Source organism: Odocoileus virginianus, chromosome 21 (genome assembly GCF_023699985.2).
Source record: "Odocoileus virginianus isolate 20LAN1187 ecotype Illinois chromosome 21, Ovbor_1.2, whole genome shotgun sequence".
NCBI lineage: Eukaryota > Metazoa > Chordata > Mammalia > Artiodactyla > Cervidae > Odocoileus > Odocoileus virginianus.
In genome coordinates, this window is record NC_069694.1 from 40,456,483 (window position 1) to 40,480,608 (window position 24,126).

The 24,126-nt window shown below is 36.2% G+C and overlaps 1 protein-coding gene across 7 annotated transcripts in view; it reads left to right on the top strand.

Moving 5' to 3' along the window:
- Positions 1-24,126, top strand: part of BANK1 (B cell scaffold protein with ankyrin repeats 1) — a 402,106-nt gene that overhangs the window by 195,436 nt on the left and 182,544 nt on the right. For all 7 annotated transcript variants that reach the window (XR_011482523.1, XM_020884241.2, XM_070452188.1 and 4 more), the window contains exon 6: positions 13,967-14,072. Coding sequence is in view for 6 of the 7 variants with exons in the window: in XM_020884241.2 (XP_020739900.2) it covers positions 13,967-14,072 (106 nt within the window). In the remaining variant the exon portion in view is untranslated. The remainder of the gene's footprint in view (positions 1-13,966; positions 14,073-24,126) is intronic.

Consider the following 24,126-nt stretch of genomic DNA (forward strand, 5'->3'; position numbering starts at 1 on the left):
TAAAGAGAACTCTTAAACAATGAATTTTCTCTTTAGCCACATGTGGGTAATACAAAATAAAAGAAGTTTTGAAGTTAAGGATTCAGATAAGTCAAGAATACCACCAAAATGGAAGTGTGTGGTGTTAACCTGGAAATTGTTATTTTCATGAGGACATTTCCAAGCTCAGTGTATTTTTTTCTTAGTTTCATTTATCACTCTCTTCTGACAGTGAAAGTTATTTCTTTAAATTAATAATATTTATTTGAAATTCCAGAAAAGTCAAGCTTTTCTGGGAACTCTACAAAGAGGCGTTTTCAGGTTTTTTTCTCTGGTGTGACATAGTGGTTCTTGGCAGTGATGACTTGCTGTGGAGATTACACACCTATCCAGGGCCCTTAGTTTGGACATTTTCCAGTGAATGGTAGGTACTGTGAGTGCCCTGCCCTGATGGACTGAGAAGGTAAAATATGCATTTTGATTCATTGTAAGCCATTCGTTTAATTTCTGCATTTTTTTTTTGTTGTTACATGATCCACTTTTAGTAGAAAGCTTGCTTAATGTGGGACTTCTTTATATGCTTATTACATCAAATCTTCACTGAAAAAACTTTCATTTCATTTAACAGCTATTTGATAATTAGAACTACAACCTTGCTTAATTGCCTTGGTTTTTCTTGGGGAAGGAGGAGGTAGACCAGAGGCAAGGTGAAGAAACAGGTAGTTGAACTGAAAACATGTCATCTTTAGATTTACCACAAAACACTCCCTTAGGTTTGTAATAAAACCATCAATGATAATGATGTTGACAGGTTGTCAGGAAGCCTTACTGTTTAAACTAGTTTGGAATTGGTGGCTTTGTTATTTGTTTTGTGTGACACATTTTTTTCTATTAGAATTCTCCTTTATGAATGATATATTCTAGAACAATAGAAAAGGTAAAAATGTCCTAGAGAATAGAGAGTAAAATACCATTTGTCAAACTAAGGAGCCTGAGGATATTTGACAAAATGTCTATATTGTAATCGCAAAGCAAAAATAAAAGTAACAGCTTGAAATACAGATTTTTTTTCATTTTCCTGTATTATGTCTACCTTATTCTCTACTTTAAGAACTTTATTCACTACAAAATGACTAATGAAGTGTTATATTGCATTATAAGGTATTCAGTCAGCATAGAAGTAAAGTAGTCCCCAAAACACATTTTTCTGTTGATTTTGCCTTTGGGGAGCAAAAAAAATATTTTGTGCATAATGAAAATGAAATGTAATTTATGACTCAAACAGTGTTTCAGAATGTTTCAAATATCCAAGTCATGATTTCTTCTGCAGCTTTGAATGAGCACAAACTTTTTCTGAGTAGTTTTTCGATAACTAGAAAAATAATGTTTCATTTCTACCCTCAGTGTCAGAAATGAGAGGCGAGGAAGGGTTCCCTCCACTGAGCCCTGGTACCTAGTGAAAGGGGGATTGCAGGCAGTCACAGCTTGATTCAGGTTTTCACTCTTGGGAGACACTTTAAATCTGAGGTCTGAGTCCTGAGAGGAGAATTATGCTAAGTTGGTGACAGTAGACTGCAGCTTGGAAGAAACATTAAGAGATTTGGATTAATGTAGACAAATTAAGATATTTTAGAGTTTTCGCTATTGTCATAAGAGGACCTATACATGTTGTGGATTTAAATTAAACAAATTCTGAGACTGAGATTTCAGACCAGACAAAGCTACACCATCACAATCCTGACAGAAGGGAAGGCTGCATGTCACTGTTTCCTTTTCATCTTGGGCTAGGTATGTCATGGGTTTCATCTCACCCATTGGCATCTGGACCATGTGCTGTGTCCCCACCATGAATTTGCTGAGATGGTAAAAATCAGACTCCACCCTTGATTAAAGAGAAGGAGCTGCAGGGACACAGAGGAACCTTGGTGTGTTTTAGGGTTACTTGGCCTCAAAGGACGTGTCCCAACTCACACTGCGTTTCTCCTTATGGGCTTTTGTTTGCTCCTTTTGACATTTTGCTTTGCTCTCATGTAGGTTATATTCTGAAAGTTGTAAAAAGTTATGCTTTTCCTCTCCAGCATACGACATTACTATTTCTTTCATGTGCTTCTCAACTACTTAAACTGGGAAATTTGTGTATTTCACAGATAGTCCACTGACCATCTCTACTCAAAGAACAACATATGGTGAATTTTATTCACCATAGTTATTGTATATCTGTGAGGACATATTCCAGTAGATTTAAGGGTTGTGTGTTTTTTTTAATATTCTACCTACTTAGCTGAAATGGTATACTAGAAGAGCTATCCTGAGTTTTCTTGTAAATGTTAATGGTAGATGTGATTTAAGTAATCCTTAAGATTAGTAATTAGATACTTCCTATAATCATTTCAAAGCTCTTGGGCATTTAATAACATGAACATTCTGGAAATTTGAGGAAAGGAATAATAATGAGAAATCTATGGATTTTAGTTTTCAGTAGTCCTCAAATTTGTGGTAAGAGACTTTCTATTATCATTTAAACACTGTAGGGCATATAACAAAATGATCATCCTGTGAATTTGAGGAAAGAAATGATAATGAGAAATTTTATTTTCTTAGTTTATTTTGAAGATGTCTATTAGGTTTCAGAAGACTTTAGCTAAACCAGCTTATTACCTAGCTGCTTCCTAAATCATTTTGTATCTTTTTGCGTAAATACTAAACCCCAACACATAGCCTCATAAAGGGACAATTTCCCGACCATAACCTAGAACAGTGAATTCAAATGAAAAAATCCAAAGCCCTATTTGGGAAGATAATTAGAATTCAAGTATTAGTGTTAGAAAAACTAGTAACTCCTATTTAACTGAGATAATTAAAACCTTTGAGACTTCCATCTTATTTACAGAATTATCTAGGGGCAACAATAAATATAACTTTATATAGGAACAGCTAGATATAATATAAAAACCAAACTAGGTCAGAATGCAAAACTATAATAGCAATTATTGATCAAAGCATTAGGCTCATGTTTATCAAGAGAGTTTTTGAAATAATACCAAATAATTTTTATTAGTTGTAGTTCTTATTGATTAAAAGGTATATTGCATTGAATATGTTTATTGTCTTGCATGTTTTACTTTATACCTATTGAAATCTTATTTTCATCTTTGTGTTAGGTGCACTTCATTGCCACTTTTTATTAAATTGTATTATCCAATCTTTGGTATACTGCCTACAAATAGTTAATACACTGTGACACCAGATGGGGTTGAAGTAGAGGATATGGACTAAGAGAACTCTCACATCATGAGGAATTTCCCAGTTTGTTTTTTTTTAGTTCCTTTACAGGTTAGTTTCTTCATTAAGTTAAAGCTTAAGCATTAGCAGTTATCTCCCTTAAAGAGGTCTTCAGAAGATTCTTCCTACTGAGAGAAACTGGCGACTTCCAGGCCTCTTAGCTTGTTGTTTTTTTTTAAAAGTCCTTGCCTCTCTCAAAAGGTTGATAAACACACAAGGCTTCAGGGTCCTACATCTTTTCCAACACTGACTCCTCCATAGCATGCCTCCTTGTCTCCTTAATTTCCTCCTTTATTCCTGTGTTTTAGCCACCCAGGACAGTGCCTTCTTCTAATACACAGCAAGCCATTTACCCTCCACTATGGGGTCGCACAGAGTCGGACACGACTGAAGCGACTTAGCAACATCAGCCTCATCTTTAAGACACAGCATTGTGTTTTTCATCTTTGCATACTCAGTTTCTTCACGTAGTTATAGTTCCTGATGCATCTGACACAACTGATACTTAGGGTTTAAAAAATGAGAAAAAAGTGATACCTTTTTTCCTAGTGATATTTGAAAAAATGAGTGAAAAACTATAGTATAAGTATACAAATAAGAGAGAAATGAAATCTTCCCTTTTAAAAATTATGCTGCTATTTATTTATAAAATTGAATAAATGAATCTGATGCTTATGAAAGTAAGGAACTCTCAGAGGTTCACAATACTAGGCAACTTTGTGCTACAAACTTTCCTTCACATCCTACCTCAGTCATGAACTCCTTGTACATATACTTCATTGTTGTTCAGTCACTAAGTCGTGTCTGACATTTTGCGACCCGGTGAGCAGCAGTACATCAAGCTTCCCAAATATACTTCATTGCTGACTTTTAATGGCTATAAAGTTTTTGACTCTGACCTTGCCTTTCTTATGAACGTTAAGGAGAGGTTCATTACTCAAAAATGCCTAAGGTTTTACCTCTCTCAAAAGGCTGCTTATTATCTTTCCTTTTTCCTACTGGACTGTGGCAGTGTGGCATAAGAGAAATAGTTCTAGATAGGGCAGGAACAAGAGTTGGATTCTTTTATTAAGTAAGTAATCACTTCATGAGAGCTCATTTTCCCTAGTGCTAAAGGAATTCCCTCCTGTGAACAGTGAAGAAGTTTAAGTATATGATCTCCAAGGTCATTTCCAGCTCAAATATTCCATAATTATAAGTCAAGAAAAAAAATGCTTATTTAGATTGAGAGTTATGACCATTCTCCATTAAAGAGGATTGACTTGCAAATATATGGGCTTTCCATATAGCCTTTATTTCCATTTTATTTGCACTGATTCTTAATTCTACCCCCAGAGAAGAAGGAAGTGATTCGAGTTTCATGTACCTTTGTTCGGTTTTATTACTTGTTTTGTATTTCTGATCAGAGATTTGAACTGTAGCCCACCAGGCTCCACTGTCCATGGGATTCTCCAGGCAAGAATACTGGAGTGGGTTGCCATCTCCTTCTCCAGGGGTTCTTCCCAACCCGGGGATAGAACCTGTGCCTCTTGTGTCTCCTGCATTGCAGGCGTTTGAAAGATTCTTTACCCACTGAGCTGTCAGGAAGAAAACCATCAGAGATTTTTAATCAGACAAAGAATAGTCAAAATGCAATTTGAAGATGTATTTCTGGATTCATTTTTCATATTGTTTGTTCTCCTAATTGGAATGGACCGATAAGAGTAAAACAAATCTTTTGAAGTTTAGATGAGGCATTTCCTGTGTGCTATGTCTCTACCTGTGTGTAATGGTCAAGCAATGGTTAATGATGCCCAATTAGGATAGTTCAGACTTAATGATCATACCCACCTCAGTTACAAATCATTGACTCAAACAAGAACACACAGCTAGTATACTCATCCATTTATTTAGAGAAAAACAAATAAATCAGTTAACTTTAATGGTAGATACAGCAGCTGTTATAAGAAAAAAAGACATTTGTGAGCACAGAAATAGCTATTAATATAACCAGTGACATAACTATACTGTTGCTTCTCTACAATTCTTGATCTTATGTGCCATCTTAGTCCATTTTCAGTTATTGGTCCCATAAGTTTACGTTTATCTACTCTTTAGCGTATATTTTGTTAATGACTTCTTAATTTATAGTTTCTGCTCGCTTGATGAAAATAAATCCTTCCTCAGTGTTTTATTTCTCCCAAACTAAAGTGTCCCTCTTGCACCTTACATCCCCTTTCTTCTTGTCAAGCTGGGGCTGGCTTTGACTGCCCTCTGCAAAGGGTGTCTATGTGCTGGTGTGAATGGTGTCTATAACAACCCCATCCAAGTACAGCCTTCTGCTTTTACTGTCTAGTTCTTTAGAGCATTCAGATCTTCAATCATAACTAGCATTTTTAAACAACCCTAAAAAACAAAGCACAAATCAAACACCGTTAACAAGGTTCCTTCGTAGCTTTATTCATATAAATAACGAGGTAGGAACAAACCCCAAATATTCCATACCTCTTTGGAAATTAGAAGACTAAAAATCCTTGTGCAAAAATGTGTTTGTTTGCATTTACTAAAAGTTATTATACATTCTTGTGGTTTTCTTTATTAAATAGTATTAATAATAAGATAAAGAAATATAATTTGGGAAGTTTAAATTGTGTTTAGCATTCATGAAATATGCTTCTACATTAAACTGTATCAAGACATAGGAAATTAAGTAAAATAAATCTTTGATAAGGAAAATTAAACTTCTAAGAACTTATTATTTTTCAGAGATCAGCCATTTAGTTTCATCAACCTTATTAAGTATCAACACACAAATATACATCAGTTATGTACAAGTCCCTCTCAATAAATCGATGAACATTTTAAAATTTAGTGTAACTTGACTTTTCAGCAGCAATTAACACCATTGAACAAACTTACTGTCTTGATTAATTTTTTCCCTTAACTTCCAGGAAGACATGTGTTCCTGGTTTTCTTCCTACATCCTTTGCCTTTCATTCTTGATATCCTTTGCATTTGCTTCATTGTAGATCTATAAAATAAAATTTTAAATCTATTCAGTTTTGATTCTTAGACACCCTTATTTTTTATGGATATTTCCTCTGCAGTTTATCTCATTGACTTATGAGATATACACCAACTGTGGATTTCCTTTAAGCCTGTCTCTCACTGTTCTATAACTCATGAAATGCATCATGGTCAATCTAGTTTAAAAGCCAGAAACACAGGAGTCACCTCATACCTTGCACTCCCTCACCCTACAAATTCAATCCATTATTAAGCCATATCATTTTTACTTACTAAATATTGCTCACTTCTCTCCACATCTCTCTAATTCTGACACTTTACTGGACCTTTTCCTCTTGCCTACACTGCTAGACTAATCTCCTAACTGGTTCCCAACTGTAGGTTTTGCACACACCCTACTTATCTCAAGTCCCTGGTCTGTGAGGTTATTTTAACAAGAATGATGTCAGCATGCAATTCTCTTGCTCAAATACTTCAATAGATTCCAGTTGTTAAATGAACTAAAAAATTCTTTAGCATGAAAAATATGGCCTTGATGTCACTGTCCCCTCACCTTCCAGATTAATCTTTTTAATAAAATAATTATTTTTAGTTGGAGGATAATTGCTTTACAATATTGTGTTGGTTTCTGCCATATATCAACATTAATCAGCCATAGGTATATGTATGTCCCCTCCTCCTTGAACCCCCTACACCTCTAAATTGTCACAGAGCACCAGATTTGAGCTCCCTGCGTCATATAGTAAATTTCCACTAGCTATCTAATTTTACATGTGGCAATATATATGCTGCAGTGATACTCTCTCAGTTTCTCCCACCCTCTCCTTCCCTCTCTGTGTCCACCAGTTGTTCTCTATGTCTACATCTCCCTGATGCCCTGCAGATAGGTTTATCAGTACCATCTTTCTAAATTCCGTATATATGTGTTAATATGAGATATTTGTCTTTCTCTTTCTGACTTACTTCACTCTGTATAATAGGCTCTAGGTTCATCCACCTCATTGGAACTGAATCAAATGTGTTTCTTTTTATTGCTGAATAATATTCCATTGTGTATATGTACCACAACTTTTTTATCCATTTGTCTGTAGATGAACATCTAGGTCGCTTCATGTCCTGGCTATTGTAAATAGTGCTGCAATGAACATCGGAGTATATGTGTCTTTTTCAATTATGGTTTCCTCAGGGTATATGCCCAGTAGTGGGGTTGCTGGGTCGTATGGTAGTTTTATTCCTAGTTTTTTAAGTAATCTCCACATTGCCTTCCATAGTGGCTGTATAAATTACATTCCCCCCAACAGTGCAGGAGGATTTCCTTTTCTCCACACCCTGTCCAGCATGTATTGTTGTAGATTTTTTGACAATGGCCATTCTGACTAGTGTGAGGTGATACATCATTGTAGTTTTGATTTACATTTCTCTAATAATGAGTGATGTTGAGCATCTTTTCATGTGTTTGTTAGCCATCTGTATGTCTTCTTTGGAGAAATGTCTGTTTAGGTCTTCTGCCCACTTTTAATGATTGGGTTGTTTTTCTGGTATTGAACTGAATGAACTGCTTGTGGATTTTGGAGATGAATCCTTTGTCAGTTGTTTCACTTGCTATTATTTTCTCCCATTCTGAGGATTACCTTTTCATCTTGTTTGTAGTTTCTTTCACTGTACAAAAGTTTTAGATTTAAGGAAGTCCCATCTTAATCCTCTGCTTCCGCTTTCCAGGAACTCTGGTCTGCTTTACTTTTAGCTCCTCATCTCCTACCACAGGGCATTTATATGTGCTCCTCTGTAACTGAAACCCTCTCTCTATCACCCTTTCCAATCAATATCTTCATCTAGTTAATTCTAACTCCAATTTTTAATCCAGCACCCCTTCCTCAGTGGAGCCTTCCTTGATCCATATGTCTCCCTGTGTATCTCTTTGTAATACTATAATTTGACATTTCTGGGTATGATAGTTCTCAAATTATCTTTTATTATCTGTCTCTCATTAAACTCCAAAGTCAATAAAGGTGGGGATGCTATCTATTTAGTTCCCTGTTTCATATCCAAATCAAGTACACTGCCAGAAACATGGCTGCTCAATGTGTATTTTGTTGGGTGAAAGAATATACATTAAATTTCTCACCCAACCTCATATGATCCATCAACCAGAGGTCCTGACTTCCTAATAGCACAGACACAGGCCATTTTGAGAGGGTTATTCGTCTATTGGCTAAGGCAGTGCTGCTTTTGGCTGAAGTTGAAGGAGCAGGACAAAAAAAAGAAGGACAACAAAGGAAAAAATAAAATGAATATAAAATGATGAGAATAATTCTATTGTTTGACTTGGAAGGCAGCATCAAAACAACTCAAGAGAATAATTCCCAAAATTTTTCAAGAAATCATGGCCTCATTTAGATAAGGCTTTTTTGAAAGACATTTCTTTGAATGGTCTAATGCAATATTTATTTTAAAGTTCCCCTCAGAATGGGAGAAAATCACTGCAAACAAAACAACTGACACAGAATTAATCTCCAGAATATATAAGCATCTGATGCAGCTCAGTATCAGGAAAACAAGCAGCCCAATCAAAAAGTGGGCAGAAGGCCTAAACAGATATTTCTCCTAAGAAGATATACAAATGACCAATAAACACATGAAAAGATGCTCAATGTCATTATTAGAGAAATGCAAATCAAAACTGTAATGAGGTATCACCTCACACCAATCAGAATGGCCATCATCAAAAAAATCTACAAATAAATGCTGGAGAGGGTGTGGAGAACAGGGAACCCTCCTATACTGTTAGTGGGACTATAAGCTGAAATAGCCAGTATGGAGAACAGTATGGAGACTCTTTTAAAAATTAGGAATAAATCTACCATATGACCCAGCAACCTCACTATTGGGCATATGTCCTGAGAAAACCACAATTTTTAAAAGACACTTGTACCCCAGTGTTCAGTGCAGCATTATTTACAATAGCCAGGGCATGGAAACAACCTAGATATTCATTGACAGATGATAAAGAAGATGTGGTACATATATAAAATGGTATATTACTCAGCCATAAAAAAGAATGAATTTGAGTCAATTCTAGCAAGGTGGATGAACATAGGTCCTGCCATACAGAGTGAAGTAAGTCAGAAACAGAAAAACAATTATAGTGTTAACACATATATATGAAATGTATAAAAATGATACTAATGAACCTATTTGCAAGGAAGGAACGGAGACGCAAGGAATGGAGATGTAAAGAATGGACTAGTGGACACAGTGGGGGAGAGAGGGAGTGCGACAAATGGAGGAAGTAGCATCAATATATTTATTCTATTGTGTGTAAAATGGATTGTTAGTGAGAAGTTGCTGTGTAACACAGGGAGCTCTGCTGCTCTGGGATGACCTAGAGGGGTGGGATGTGGGGAAGGGAGGGATGCTCAAGTGGGAGGGGATATACATGTAATTATGACTGATTTCCATCGTTGTGTGACAGAAACCAACAAATGTAAACACATTGTAAAAAATTTTAAACAAATTGTAAAAAAATTTAAATAAATTGTAAAAAAACGTCAAGAGGGAGGGGACATATGTATACCTATGGCTGACTCATATTGATGTTTGACAGAAAACAACAAAATTCTGTAAAGCGATTATTCAATTAAAAACTGAATAAATTTTTAAAAACACCCTTGTTTCATATTTAACAGTGCATGTACCTGCATGCTAAATCATTTCAGTTGTGTCTCAATCTTTGCAACCCTGCAGACCATAGCCCACCAGGCTCCTTTGTTCATGGGATTCTCCAGGCAAAAATACTGGGATGGGTCGCCATGCCCTCCTCCAAGGAATCTTCCCAACCCAGGGATCAAACCCACATCTCTTACATCTCTTGCATTGGCAGGCAGGCTCTTTACCACTAACACCACCTGGAAAGCCCATATTTAACAATAAGGTGTTACAGAATGATTGCTAATGGGATGTAAGGGTGAGAAAAGAGATGATTCTTATGGTTATTCTACCAAATGCCTGCCATAGAAAACTTTGTTATTTCATTTCTTTTTTGTTTCATCATTAATGTCACTAAATATCTTCATTCAAAAGTCTGTTCAAGTTTGATCAAGTTAAAGTTTTGAGACTTTTTTGACCTTATGTGAGAGAGGGATCAAGTCAAAAAATTCAGCACAGTCAAATTCAATCAATGGTCTATAAGAGTGTTTTTTTTTTTTTTTTTTGTTAACTTTTATCAGATTGCCTTCACATAATTATAATGTTTATACATTTTGCATGACTGATGGAGATGACAGAAACTGCTAATTGTTCATTAATATTTCTATTTCCTTTTTTGTATGGTAATATAACTGGCACATGACCACCCAGGTAATTATTACACTTGCTGACTCCCTTGCAGCTAGGTGTAGTCATATAACTAATTAATGGTCAACAGCATGTCAGTGGAAGTGATTTGTGCAAATTTCTGATCATGTTCTTAAAAGAAGGATGTAGTCATGCTCTCCCCATTACTCGCTTTTTCCTGTGATTGACTGAAGTGCTAACAAGGGAATGATTTGTGAACCATCCAAAACCATGAAAATGATATGCAGCAGTGAAACAAAATAGAGCCTGGATCCCATAATCAAGGAGCCAGGACAGCAGCCCCAGACTACTTCATTCCAGATGTTTATGTTAAGGAGAAATGAATGGGCTTCTATCTCACTTTAGCCTCTGACATTTTGGATTCCTGTATTACAGTATAAAACCTACATTCTAACTAATTTTACAGATAAGTGTTACTTAATTTAAAAAGAGAAACTAAATTATTCGTTCAGACTTCTTTCCCCAAACTAGCCTTTGCACTTAATTTGTTCAGTCAGTGCAAAGGCTAGTTTGGGGAGTGAACTCTCCTTATGAATAGATGTGCACTTTTCTAAATCACAGTGATTGTATTTCATGTGTTATATCTGAGGGCTCACATCAAACTATTTGAACTCCTGAGTAATTCTGTTGGTTAAGTATTATTAAGGCCCACAACTAATAAGCCCTGAAGCAGGCATTTCAACAGAGGTTTCTCAGATCTCAAAATATATTTTCTTCCTGGTATAAATGCTTTCAAGTTATTTAAAGATTTTCTACAGGTACATGAATACCTAATCAATAGTAAATACAAAATATTAGAAGGAAGTGTTAAATTGCATTGTTTTATACTCTTAACATTTATTTTTGCATATATGGTCATGACATGTTGAAATTCTTAGAACTGACTTATTTAAAACTTAGAAAAATTAATTTGGCAAAGGAAACTATCTCTTTTATCTTATCCCAATTTACTTGTTTATTCTTTTCTTTTTTTTATATTGTAGTGGTTTTTGCCATACTGGATTTACATGTATTCCCCATCCCAATCCCCCCTCCCACCTCCCTTCCCACCCCATCCCTCTGGGTCTTCCCAGTGCACCAGCCCCGAGCACTTGTCTCATGCATCCAACCTGGGCTGGTGATCTGTTTCACCCTTGATAATATACATGTTTCGATGCTATTCTCTCAAAACATCCCACCCTCGCCTTCTCCCACAGAGTCCAAAAGTCTGTTCTGTACATCTGTGTCTCTTTTTCTGTTTTGCATATATGGTTATCGTTACCATCTTTCTAAATTCCATATATATATGTTAGTATACTGTATTGGTCTTTATCTGTCTGGCTTACTTCACTCTGTATAATGGGCTCCAGTTTCATCCATCTCATTAGAACTTAGATGTTGTTTATTCTTTTACATTAAGTGCCTGAAGTTGAATACTCATAAAGTAAAAAACAAAAAGCTTTTTATAACCAAAAAATATTTGTTCTGTTCTCTGTCATTCTTTTTACAAGCTGTAGGAGGAAATTGTGTTTAAGATATGTAAACTATGTATCAGATTTTCCTTTAAATGTCTATTTTGGCTGGCTTTCATAGCACACATTATGAACAATGGAATAAACGAAGTGAACCTTATTTTCTTTTACTAATGAAACTTAAGGAAACATAGAAATTTGTTATAAGAAAAACAAGATGTTTTTAGTTCAACCATTAACTTTCCTTTTAGATATCTGAAAGTAAAATGCTGCAAATGATGTGTTTCGTCTCCTATTTTGAATTTCATAGCCTTCCTATGATCATTTCACTGAAATCATTTATCTTGTTAATAAAGATTCCTTACTACTACTGTATTTCTCTACCAGATTTTTAAAAATAACTTAGTATTCTGTAGTCAACCTTAGAGGTTTCTTCATTCAACATCAATATTTTAAAACCTTTTTCCTTGCCTCTTGTCTGCTATTAAAGATGGGAAGACTAGATTTTTGTATTTTTAACCACCCTTTTAGTTAGATATGGCTAAATGGTAAAAAAAAAAAAAAAAAGTGGCTAAATGGTAAAAAAAAAAAAAAAAAATCGCATACCAATGCAGGAGATGCAGGTTTGATCCCTGGGACAGGAAGATCCCCTGGAGGAAGAAATGGCAATCCACTCCAGTATTCTTGCCTGGGAAATCCCATGGACAGAGGAACCTGGCAGGCTAAAGTCCATGGGGTCGTAAAGAGTCGGACAATACTGAGCCACTAACACTTTCATTTTGCTTTGCGTTACATAGCTATAAGTTTCATCCTTTCTCTTCATTTCTAAACAGGACTTTTAGAAAATCCAGAAAGGCTTGAATCATTTTATTATTTGAGGTATCCAGATTATTGAAAAATGAAGAAATAGAGTAACATCATTTTTTTCAACCCAATCATCCAATTTCTGGGACTTTATATTGGCAGTCTATCTAATTTACTTGGAAATCATTTCAAAAGTCTTTAGTAGATATTTTTGTTCCATAATCCTCTCTCCACCCCATGGCTTTTGTTCATTGGCCTACTTTCTCAGCTTTAATCATCTAGGTCACAAATCAGTTTAATCTCAGCTATTGCTTCACAAAACACAGTTTAAAAGAATGGTAGCCTTTGCAGTCAGTTATGTCATTGGTAGTACAAGACCAATAACCCTCCCAAAATGTTCAAATTAGGGAAATAAAGTTGACATATAATTATTTTATATCTACAGGGGAAAAATAGGTCAAGATGAATATTCACCCTCACTTTGACACAGAAGTAAAATAATCTAAGACTGTTTCATTTCTGACCCTTAAATTGAATCAGAGTCATCATTTTATCTCATTTATTAAAATGAAACATATATTTTAACAATTTATTATTGAAGCAAATTTCAGTGTTATCATTGACTTTCTATAAAGCTCTTCTAAAATTAGTCAATTTTCAAGTAAATTAGCTCATCTAAAGTGAGTGAGTGAAAATTGCTCAGTTGTGTCCAACTTTTTGTGACCCCATGGACTATACAGCCCATAGAATTCTCCAGGCCAGATTACTGGAGTGTGTAGCTTTTCCCTTCTCCAGGGGATCGTCCCAACCCAGGGATCAAACCCAGGTCTCCCACATTGCAAGCAGATTCTTTACTAGCTGAGTCACAAAGGAAGCCCAACCAAAAGCAAAGACTTATTTCTTGCATTCATTTTTCTTTTATTCTTTTTTCCATGTCCCTAATATTTTGTGTTGTTATTTTTTTAAAGTTGTAAGTATTATTAAAGGTTACCCAGTATTTATTCCAGTCAATAATTTTTATTATATTGCACTAAGATGTTTCTTTGTAAATAATTAAACTAAAAAAACATTTCCTTTTCATTTGAAAACAGAATGACATTGACGAACTTGACGATATTCTCACATCCACATTCAAACATGAGATACCATTCTATGAATTCCAATCACTCCAAACTGAAATCTGCCCTCAAAAAGAATGTGAGTATTTTCCAACTGCATCAATTATTCTTTTTGTCACATTTCACTCTGTATAATTGCTTAATAAATATTACAGCAAAGAATGTAGAATCGCTGATGAAATGTTTTCAAAAACTCCCATCCCCTGGTGAGAGAGCTGGTTTTTAGTCTAAGGAAATATTTGGATAATGAATGAGGAAAATTGTTCATCATAGCATTATTTATAATTACCAAAAATGGAATAACTCAGTCTTTTAAAGATAGGTAATTGATCAAATAAACTTTGGTACATATGTTAATGCAACCGTCATAAACAAATTTTATTATAAACTGGCTTGCTGACTAGAGTGATGCTTTTTTATACTTAATCGAATAAAAGTAGGATATATAGCAGGAGATAAGAGTGTGAGCCTGTTTTGAGATATATATGTTTAATAGCATATGTTTGTGTATATATATATATAAATGCACACACCCATATACATATGCATATATACATATATAAATCAATAGTCTGTACAGATATGCATCTGCTATACTTGGGTTCTGCTCTTTCAGGGATTACATTTTTTTCATTTTGCTAAATCTGTGTTTTCTACAATGACTGCATATTATTTTTATCATAGAAATATACATATACATATATATAAAGGGAAATATTTATAGGAGCTACTATAATAAAAGACTATACTTCTAAATATTATCACAAGCTCAGTAGCATGCATTGTTTATTGCTTATTCCTGTGTTTTTGGTTGAAACACTGTTTCTAATACAGTTTTATGCTCAGTATGTGCCAAACACAATGATGGAGATGTAATGGTGAGTAAGACAGGCATGGCTACGGGACATGAGAGGTCTCCTATAGGTATACTGTAGGGCTGATGAGCAAAGGTTTTCTTCGGTAGAGTTTCTGTGCTATTTGAAATAGTTTCATCATCAGACTGTCAGGCCTGAGGGAAGCAGGAAGAAAAGAATAGGAGACTCTAAGGCACAACTGATTAGATTCACCCAGATGTGCTGGAATGTGCATTATGTGTGGTAAGGTCACATTGTGGGGAAAGGGCAAAGGTAGTCTGCTTTTGAATACGTAATCTTGTGAGAGTAATGCACAATTATTTTTATTTCCCACATACATTTTAACAATATACAGTTCACTTACAAAAGTTAGACATTGGGTTGGGTTAGAAAAGGAACATGACATGATCCCTTACTTAAGATACTCATTGTTTAACTGGGAAAACAAGATATTATGCATGTAATCATAGAAAGGAAAAAATGTGCTACACTTCATGAAATTGATTGCATTGACAATAGAATTTTAGAGAAAAACTATATTATTTTTCAAGATGTGTTTCCTAAAGGAAATAGGATTTTACCTAGATCTTAAATGATGTGTCTCAATGAGAGAAGAGAAAGGAAACAGGAATTCTAAGGAAAAGAAAGTGTATGTAAAGGCATGAAGATGAAATGATGACACAATTTTTACAAGTTTCCTCAGCATTATATTTAAGTTTGTGAAATGAGAATTATGGAGTTGGAGAGGATAGGATGGCTTTGGTCTCTCATTTATAGATAAAGAATTCTAGGTAAGTTTGAAAGTGCTTTTGAGTATCTCATTCATGTTGAAGGATCTGAGTTTTAGAGTTGGAAAAGATGGAATAGACTTGGTTCTTTATTTTTTTTAAGAAAAGGATTCTTTATAGTTTAAATTGAAGCCCTGATAATGTGGGTCTGATTCAATAGGTATGGGGAATAGTTAAGCTTCTGCTTTTTAAACAAACTTCCAGGTAAAACTGATGTTGCTGGTTCTCAAACCTTGAGTATCAAGGGTTTAGAGCAGTGGTTCTGAAACTTGGCGCATATTGTAATTAACTACAAAGCCTTCAGAACAGCCTATGCCCAAGCCACACCCCCAAATTAATAAAGAATCTTTGAGTGGATTCCAGCTATCAGTACGTTTTCAGGTTTTCCAGGTAATTCCAATGGGCAGCCAAGTTCATCAGTTTTCAATTTTTTCACTATATCAATATTGCAGACCTGCCAAATAATTCATCTTTGTATTGATCTTTGACACTGAGAATATATTACTCTCTTAAGTTAATAGCATATGAAAAATTTGAGCCATTATTAGACTGTAATGATTATTTTGTATTTGGAAAAATATTTTTATGAAATGATTGCACTTTTGAGAAGAAGCTAAAAATGGATAGTTCAATATAATCTAGGTAATTCATTCAAAAACCATATTGTTGGTTATTTCTAGGTAGAGCTATTAAACCTATAACAGAAGCAACATTAGATTAAACCTATAACAGAAGCAACATAACATTAGATTCTAATTCCTAGTGAAAGTACAAAATAACATAATACAAGTTACATAATAAAATATGCAACATAGACATGAATATGGCTGAATTCATGTTTTGCTTGCCTCATTGGCCCTATAATCTTGACTCAGTGTCAGCTTCAAAATATCTGATCTTTAAGACCTTGCACCTACATTTCTTAATGTTCAGGATGAAAGGATGATGAGATTTGAGAAGCCTTATACAGGGAATGGAATTAATGATATGTTGTTGAAGAACTTCTATAGAAACACCACTAGAGATATATGTAACATAGCTCTACATAGAAAGAAATGTTTTCACAAATGAGAAATTACTGATGCTACTCCCTGAAGTCAAGTGGCCCTTAGGAAGCATCACTACAAGCAAAGCTAGTGGAGGTGATGGAATTCCAATTGAGCTATTTCAAATCCTGAAAGATGAAAGTGCTGAACTCAATATGCCAGCAAATTTGGAAAACTCAGCAGTGACCCCAGGACTGGAGAAAGTCAGTTTTCATTCCAGTCCCAAAGAAAGGCAATGCCAAAAATGCTCAAACTACTGTACAATTGCACTCATCTCACACACTAGTAAAATGATGCTTAAAATTCTCCAAGCCAGACTTCAGCAATACATGAACCATGAACTTCCAGATGTTCAAGCTGGCTTTAGAAAAGGCAGAGGAACCAGAGATCAAATTGCCAACATCCACTGGATCATCGAAAAAGCAAGAGAGTTCCAGAAAAACATCTATTTCTGCTTTATTGACTATGCCAAAGCCTTTGACTGTGTGGATCACAACAAACTGTGGAAAATTCTTCAAGAGATGAGAATACCAGACCATCTGACCTGCCTCTTGAGAAATCTGTATGCAGGTCAGGAAGCAACAGTTAGAACTGGACATGGAACAGACTGGTTCCAAATAGGAAAAGGAGTACGTCAAGGCTGTATATTGCCACCCTGCTTATTTAACTTATATGCAGAGTACATCATGAGAAATGCTGGGCTGGAGGAAGCACAAGCTGCAATCAAGATTGCCAGGAGAAATAGCAGTAACCTCAGATATGCAGATGACACCACGCTTATGGCAGAAAGTGAAGAAGAACTAAAGAGCCTCTTGATGAAAGTGAAAGAGGAGAGTGAAAAAGTTGGCTTAAAGCTCAACATTCAGAAAACTAAGATCATGGCATCCGGTCCCATCACTTCATGGCAAATAGATGGGGAAACAGTGGAAACAATGGCTGACTTTATTTTTCTGGGCTCCAAAATCACTGCAGATGGTGATTGCAGCCATGAAATTAAAAGAGGCTTACTCCTTGGAAGGAAAGTTATGACCAACCTAGACAGCATATTATAAAGCAGAGACATTACTTTGTCAACCAAGGTCCGTCTAGTCAAGACTATGGTTTTTCCAGTGGTCATGTATGGATGTGAGAGTTGGACTATAAAGAAAGCTGAGCATCAAAGAATTGATGCTTTTGAACTGTGGTGTTGGAGAAGACTCTTGAGAGTCCCTTGGACTGCAAGGAGATCCAACCAGTCCATCCTAAAGGAGATAAGTCCTGGGTATTCATTGGAAGGACTGATGTTGAAGCTGAAACTCCAATACTTTGGCCACCTGATGCGAAGAGCTGACTCATTTGAAGAGACCCTGATGCTGGGAAAGATTGAGGGCAGGAAGAGAAGGGGATGACAGGGGATGAGATGGTTGGATGGCATCACTGACTCAATGGACATGGGTTTGGGTGGACTCCAGGAGTTGGTGATGGACAGGGAGGCCTAGCATGCTGCAGTTCATGGGGTCTCAAAGAGTCAGACATGACTGAGTGACTAAACTGAACTGAACTCCCTGAAAAGAAAATTAGGAACAGAAAGAAGCAATATCAAAGGTATTTTGCAAGAAATATTTTTAAATGTTTTTTAAATGTTTTTAAATGTTTTCCCCAAATATGAATTTCACAATGCATGAAGTTGTATGTACCTCTTTAGTTTTCATTTTAAATCACCTGAATAGAATATAGGGATAATGAAGAAATCAATTCAAAAGAAAAGAAATTGGGAAGATTATTCCTCATTCTGACATGAGAAGCAAAGGTAATAAGAAAATAATTGTATTCATGTAAACTCACTTCAAAGTAGTTACACATGCATCACTGCTAAGATAAAAACAGGAAATTAGGAACAGATTTACACATAACACATTATCAAAACTTGTAGTGATTGAGTAAACTAGAGTTTTGGTATGTAAATTGCCTGTAATATTATAGATTCCTCCAGTTCATTTTTTTGACAACACAGCCTCCAAGTATAGATTTTTTCATATATCCTCCCAAGGATATATTTCACATATTCTCAAGTAAATTTCATGAGCTGAAGGTTTTTTTGTTGTTGTTCACTCAGTTGTGTCCAACTCTGCAACACCATGGACTGCAGGTCACCAGGCTTCCGTGTTTTTCACTGTCTCCTGGAGTTTGCTCAGACTCATGTCTATTGAGTTGATGATACCATCCAACTGTCTCATCCTCTGTTTCCCACTTCTCCTCCTTCCCTCAGTCTTTCCCAGCATCAGGATATTTTCCAATGAGTGGACTGTTTGCATAAGGTGGTCCAAGTATTGGTGCTTCAGCTTTAGCATCAGTCCTTCCAATGAGTGTTCAGGATTGATTTATTTGATTGACTGGTTTGATCTCCTTGCTGACCAAGGGACTCTCAAGAGTCTTCTCGAGCACCACAGTTCAAAAGAATCAATTGTTAGGCACTCAGCCTTCTTTATGTTCCAGCTTTCACATCCATACATGACTATTTTTTGTGTATCATTACTAAAAACAAAAATAAACACTCATGAATTCTTAGAAGTTTAACACACTCTGCTTTATACTAGGTACTCTTCTAGATGCTGAGGGAAGATAGAGGAATGTGAGATAAACAAGTAAAACCCATACATTCAGACTGCTTCCAAGAAGGAAGAGAAAATAAAATCACAAAAATCAGTATCACTAATATAGTGTGTTTTTCCTCTACTAATAAGAGCTAATGCTTGCATATTATGTACTCTGGGTTAAGAATAATTCTAAGAACATCTCTTACTTTATATTATTTAATTCCTCTCAACAAACCCATGGTAGGTACTATTTTCAAACCTGATTTACAGATGAGGCATTGAGAATGTCTATCATTTACTCAAATGGTGGCAGGGCTGGGGTGAATCCAGTCAGCCAGCAGAGATTATTAACCACTCCTTGGCCACTGCCTCCCTATCCACTATGATAAGCTGTGACTCTCTGAGGTGCAGGAGCCCCAGAGAAAGAGGGATAGATGGAGTTAGCTTCTCAGGCAGATGACCTTACTGAAGAGGAAAGGTTATGAATTATTTGTGCTGAATTATTTAAATTTATGACTTTAATGAATAATTTATAAAGCCAAGTTTGAAATTATCTCAGATACTCTTTATGGTATTTTTTGCAATCCCCAAAACATAGTGATTTTTGTTTCATAGCACATTTTTCTCTTCAAATCACCACTTTTGCCTCTGAGGGCAAATGCTGTCCTTGAGGAAGGAGCCCTGTCCATTTTGTTCATGAATTTATTCCTAGTGCCTGAAAGAGTCTCTAATATTCAGTAAATACTTAATATGTTAATTTGTTGATGGCAATGAAGCTAACCATAGATTAAAATCAATAAAACCCTGGTAAGCATTAGGTATCAGACTAGTATTATTTGAGCTTCAAAAATAAAGAGCTCTTGTTTATAGGACTATAAGGCAGCTTATCTGGCTTCCCAGGTGGTGCTAGTGGTCAAGAAACCGCCTGCCAATTCAGGGAGACGTAAGAGATGTGGGTTCGATCCCTGGGTTTGGGAGATCCCCTGGAGGAGGGCATGGCAACCCACTCCAGTATTCTTACCTGGAGAATCTCATGGACAGAGGAGCTTGGCAAGCTGCGGTCCATAGGGTCACATATGAGTTGGACACGACTAAAGCAACTTAGCCTGCAAACAAGGCAACTATTTAGAATATCACTTTCTTTTCTTTTCCCTTGTTCTCTTCATCTCCTACCTCTTATCTGTGGCATCGGCCATTAACAGCATGAAAGACTGGCACACAAGCCTTCTGAATGTGCTGCACTGAGCTGTATGACGGCTCACGCTCAGTCGTGGCCGACTCTTTGCCACCCCGTGGACTGTAGCCCTCCAGACTCCTCTGTCGAGGGGATTTACAAAGCAAGAATACTGGAGTGGATTGCCATTCCCTGCTCCTGAACTATCTGTGCTCAAATTATGGAGACACATATGTTCATCTTCTCTGAGCTGACACACAAAAAAATGTAGAATTTTCAGGGTCAAACTTAATACGTTTAAATCTGTAAGTTTATCACAGGGTTAGGGAAAAACATGAATACTATCCACTAGTAACTGGTAACAAGAAATAGTCTCTGTGATATTCACTCATTTTATTAAGAAAATTGCACACATGTGTTAGCCTTGATCACACACACACACATACCAACGCACACACAGCAGAAAGGGTGTTTGTTTCTTTTTCTCTTTTAAATTATAGATTGAATAAGTTCATCCTTAAGGAACTCCCTGTTACTTTTGCAGCTGTCATACCATGATAATTTTCAAACCTAGAGTTTCTATCCTCTGAAAAGCTTGACAGGTCCAGCAATCCCCCAGACCGCCCAACTGCTAACCTACCTGGAAACAATCTTTGTGAAGGGACTCCTTTGCTCTCTGGGTTTTACCTTTACCAAATAGTTACAGAATATCTTTTTAGTGTTACTGCAGGTGTGGATATTCACCGCATTCAGAAATTGATTTTTATGTCTTGTTATAATTTACCAGAACCAGTGCAGTCATTTTCCTCCCTGAGTTAGGATTCTCCAGAGAAACGGGATCAAGGGTATGTACTAAGAGTAAAAGGTTTACTTTAGGGAACTGACTCATGTGACTCTGAGGCTGCTGCTGCTAAGTCACTTCAGTCATGTCCGACTCTTCGCGACCCCATGGACTGCAGCCTACCAGGCTCCTCCATCCATGGGATTTTCCAGCAAGAGTACTGGAGTGGGTTGCTATTGCCTTCTCTGGACTGTGAGGCTAGCAATTCTGAAACCGGCGAGGCAGGCCAACAAGCTGAACCTTCCAGCAGAAGTTGATGTTACAGGCTTGAGTCTGAAGGCAGTCTGGAGACTGAATTCCTTCTCTTTGGTAAACCTCAGTCTATTCTCCTAGGGCCTTCAACTGATTAGATGAGATTTGCCCACAATATGGAGGGTAATCTGCTTTAAAGTCCTTTATGTAAATATTAATCATACCTAAAAAATACTTTCACAGTAACCTCAAGACTGGTGTTTGACCTTACAACTGCCCACGATAACCAAGACAGTTGACTCATAAAATTAACCATCACACTCACCATCCTTCTCCTGTTCAGAGGTCAGCAGTTCTAAAAGACTGTAGTTGACCCACACACATTTAGGGATCCCCCAACAATCTGTTTGAAAAATCTTGGTCAATAGAGTTACAAAGCAACTGTATCCAGTTGATAGAAAAATTTCTCAGAATATCCTATCCTGGTTTGGATAATAAGGATGTGTTGGTAGTGTGGTAACAGCTATCATTTGGGTCATATGCATAATATTAACTCTTGGTCAAGGAAAAATATATATTGTAGAGAGTGTTAAGACATGTTGAATTGTAGAGTTATTACCACTTTCTTGTTTCATGAGAGTGCCTTTTGGTTTAACACCACTTGTTTAGTATAGTAAGTGAAATAATTGCCTCCTAATGGTATTCACTGGAGAAGGAAACGGCAACCCACTCCATTATTCTTCCCTGGTAAATCCCATGGACAGAGGAGCCTGGCAGGCTACAGTTCATGGGGTCACCAAAGAGTTGAACATGACTTAGCGACTAAACAACAGCAACAACAAAGATATTCACGTCCTAGTCCCTAGATCTGTGAATTTGTTACCTTAAATGGCAAAAGAAACTCTGGGACCCTATTTCAGAATATTTCCTCTTCCACAAAAAACAAAAAAAAAAAAAAAAACTGTTCTGTGGTGATTATTAATGTTTAGTGACACAGGGGCTAAGTTTATAACCAATATGCTCCATTCAAAGACACAAATATCTAATATACTTTAATGCCATATAATTGTATTGCCATCAACACTCCCGCTTGGACTTCTCCATGACAATGAAATGTGACCTTCTTTAATGAATACCCCTTCTCTTCTACCTCATGAGTTTGTAGCCATAAACCTGAATGTTATCTTAAATCCAGCTCTTTCCTTCAGAGCCTAAACAGCCTTTTCTCTTGAATGTCTGATGTCTCAGTCCTTGTACATTTTTACTGCCTCCTCTCTAATTCATTCAGGCCGTGAGTTATTCCTTCTTCCTTCTGAAAAAGCTTCCTAGCAGGTTTCTCTAAGTATTTCACCTTTCTTTCCAGCCATCCTACATGTAGATGCTTCCCTAATCATTCTCATATTTAATTTATATTCTGCCTATCCACTACATATGACAATATTCCCAAAGCTCTAACCAACCCCTTTATTGCCCAGAAAAATTTCCAAGATTACTTTCCTGCCTTAATTCACTTTTATTATCAAAATTATTTAATATTTTTTAAAGAATAAATCAGATTCTCAAGACTATAAGTCCTCAAAAAATACCAAATGCTCCTAACAAAATCTCACACATTTGTCAGATATGTTGATTTACTACTTGGTAGCATACATTCTTTGGCTTTCTGTGTGAAACCCATACAAAGGACAGTGGATAACTTTCTACCCGGAAGGCACAACCTGGAGGTAGAGTAACTAGACTTTTGATCCCTACCCAGCCCATTTTGTTTCCATACTCTTAGCGTTCCAAGTTTCCTGGATCTTTCTAGACTCTTTCTTGGCTTCTTTCTAGGTTCTCTTTTTTTTTTTTTCCATTTATTTTTATTAGTTAGAGGCTAATTACTTTACATCATTGCAGTGGTTTTTGACATACATTGAAATGTCTTTCTAGGTTCTTATTCCTTTGCTGTTCAGAGTCAGAAGCAAACATATTGGTAATTTTCTAAAGGTATTTTTTAAATGAACATAGGAACAAAATACAGTCGCACATGCATATAAATAAAGTTTCTAGAGAGAGAACAAACTGCATCAAAGAACTTTAATATTCCATTATTTCCCTTGTGCGCTTAATTTACAGTATCAAGATTCTAGAAATATAGTAATTTCGGTAGAATTATTTTTTTGCGTGCAATTCTCACTAAGTTATATCTACTCTTTCAACAGGATAGGAAGAGTGACGCCTCATATGTTGCATATGTGCCCCTCCAAAGCAGTCAGATTCATAAACCCAGTCATGCTCGCTCTGTCTTATAGATCCATAGAAATAGTAACATTTCATCTGACTCCAAACCCTATGATGAAAGGAATAGGAATGGAAATCATTACCTTTATTCAACTTTGCAAATATCATCCTTACCTACTTAGTTGGTATCTGATTAGCATCCAGGGAAAATTACCCTAAAACCATATGTGGCATAGCTTCTAGCCCAGAAGAATATCCTAAGTCCTACAATTCTGACCTCAAACTTATAATTTTATAAAAGAAGAAATAGAGGTCCAGGGAAGTGAAAGAACTTTCGTAAGTACCACAGATTTAGTGGCTGAGCTGAAATTAGAAGGCAGATCCCCTGACTTTGTATCTTCTCTGGCGTGTGCTTCATTGTTTGTCCATCACACATTGAGGG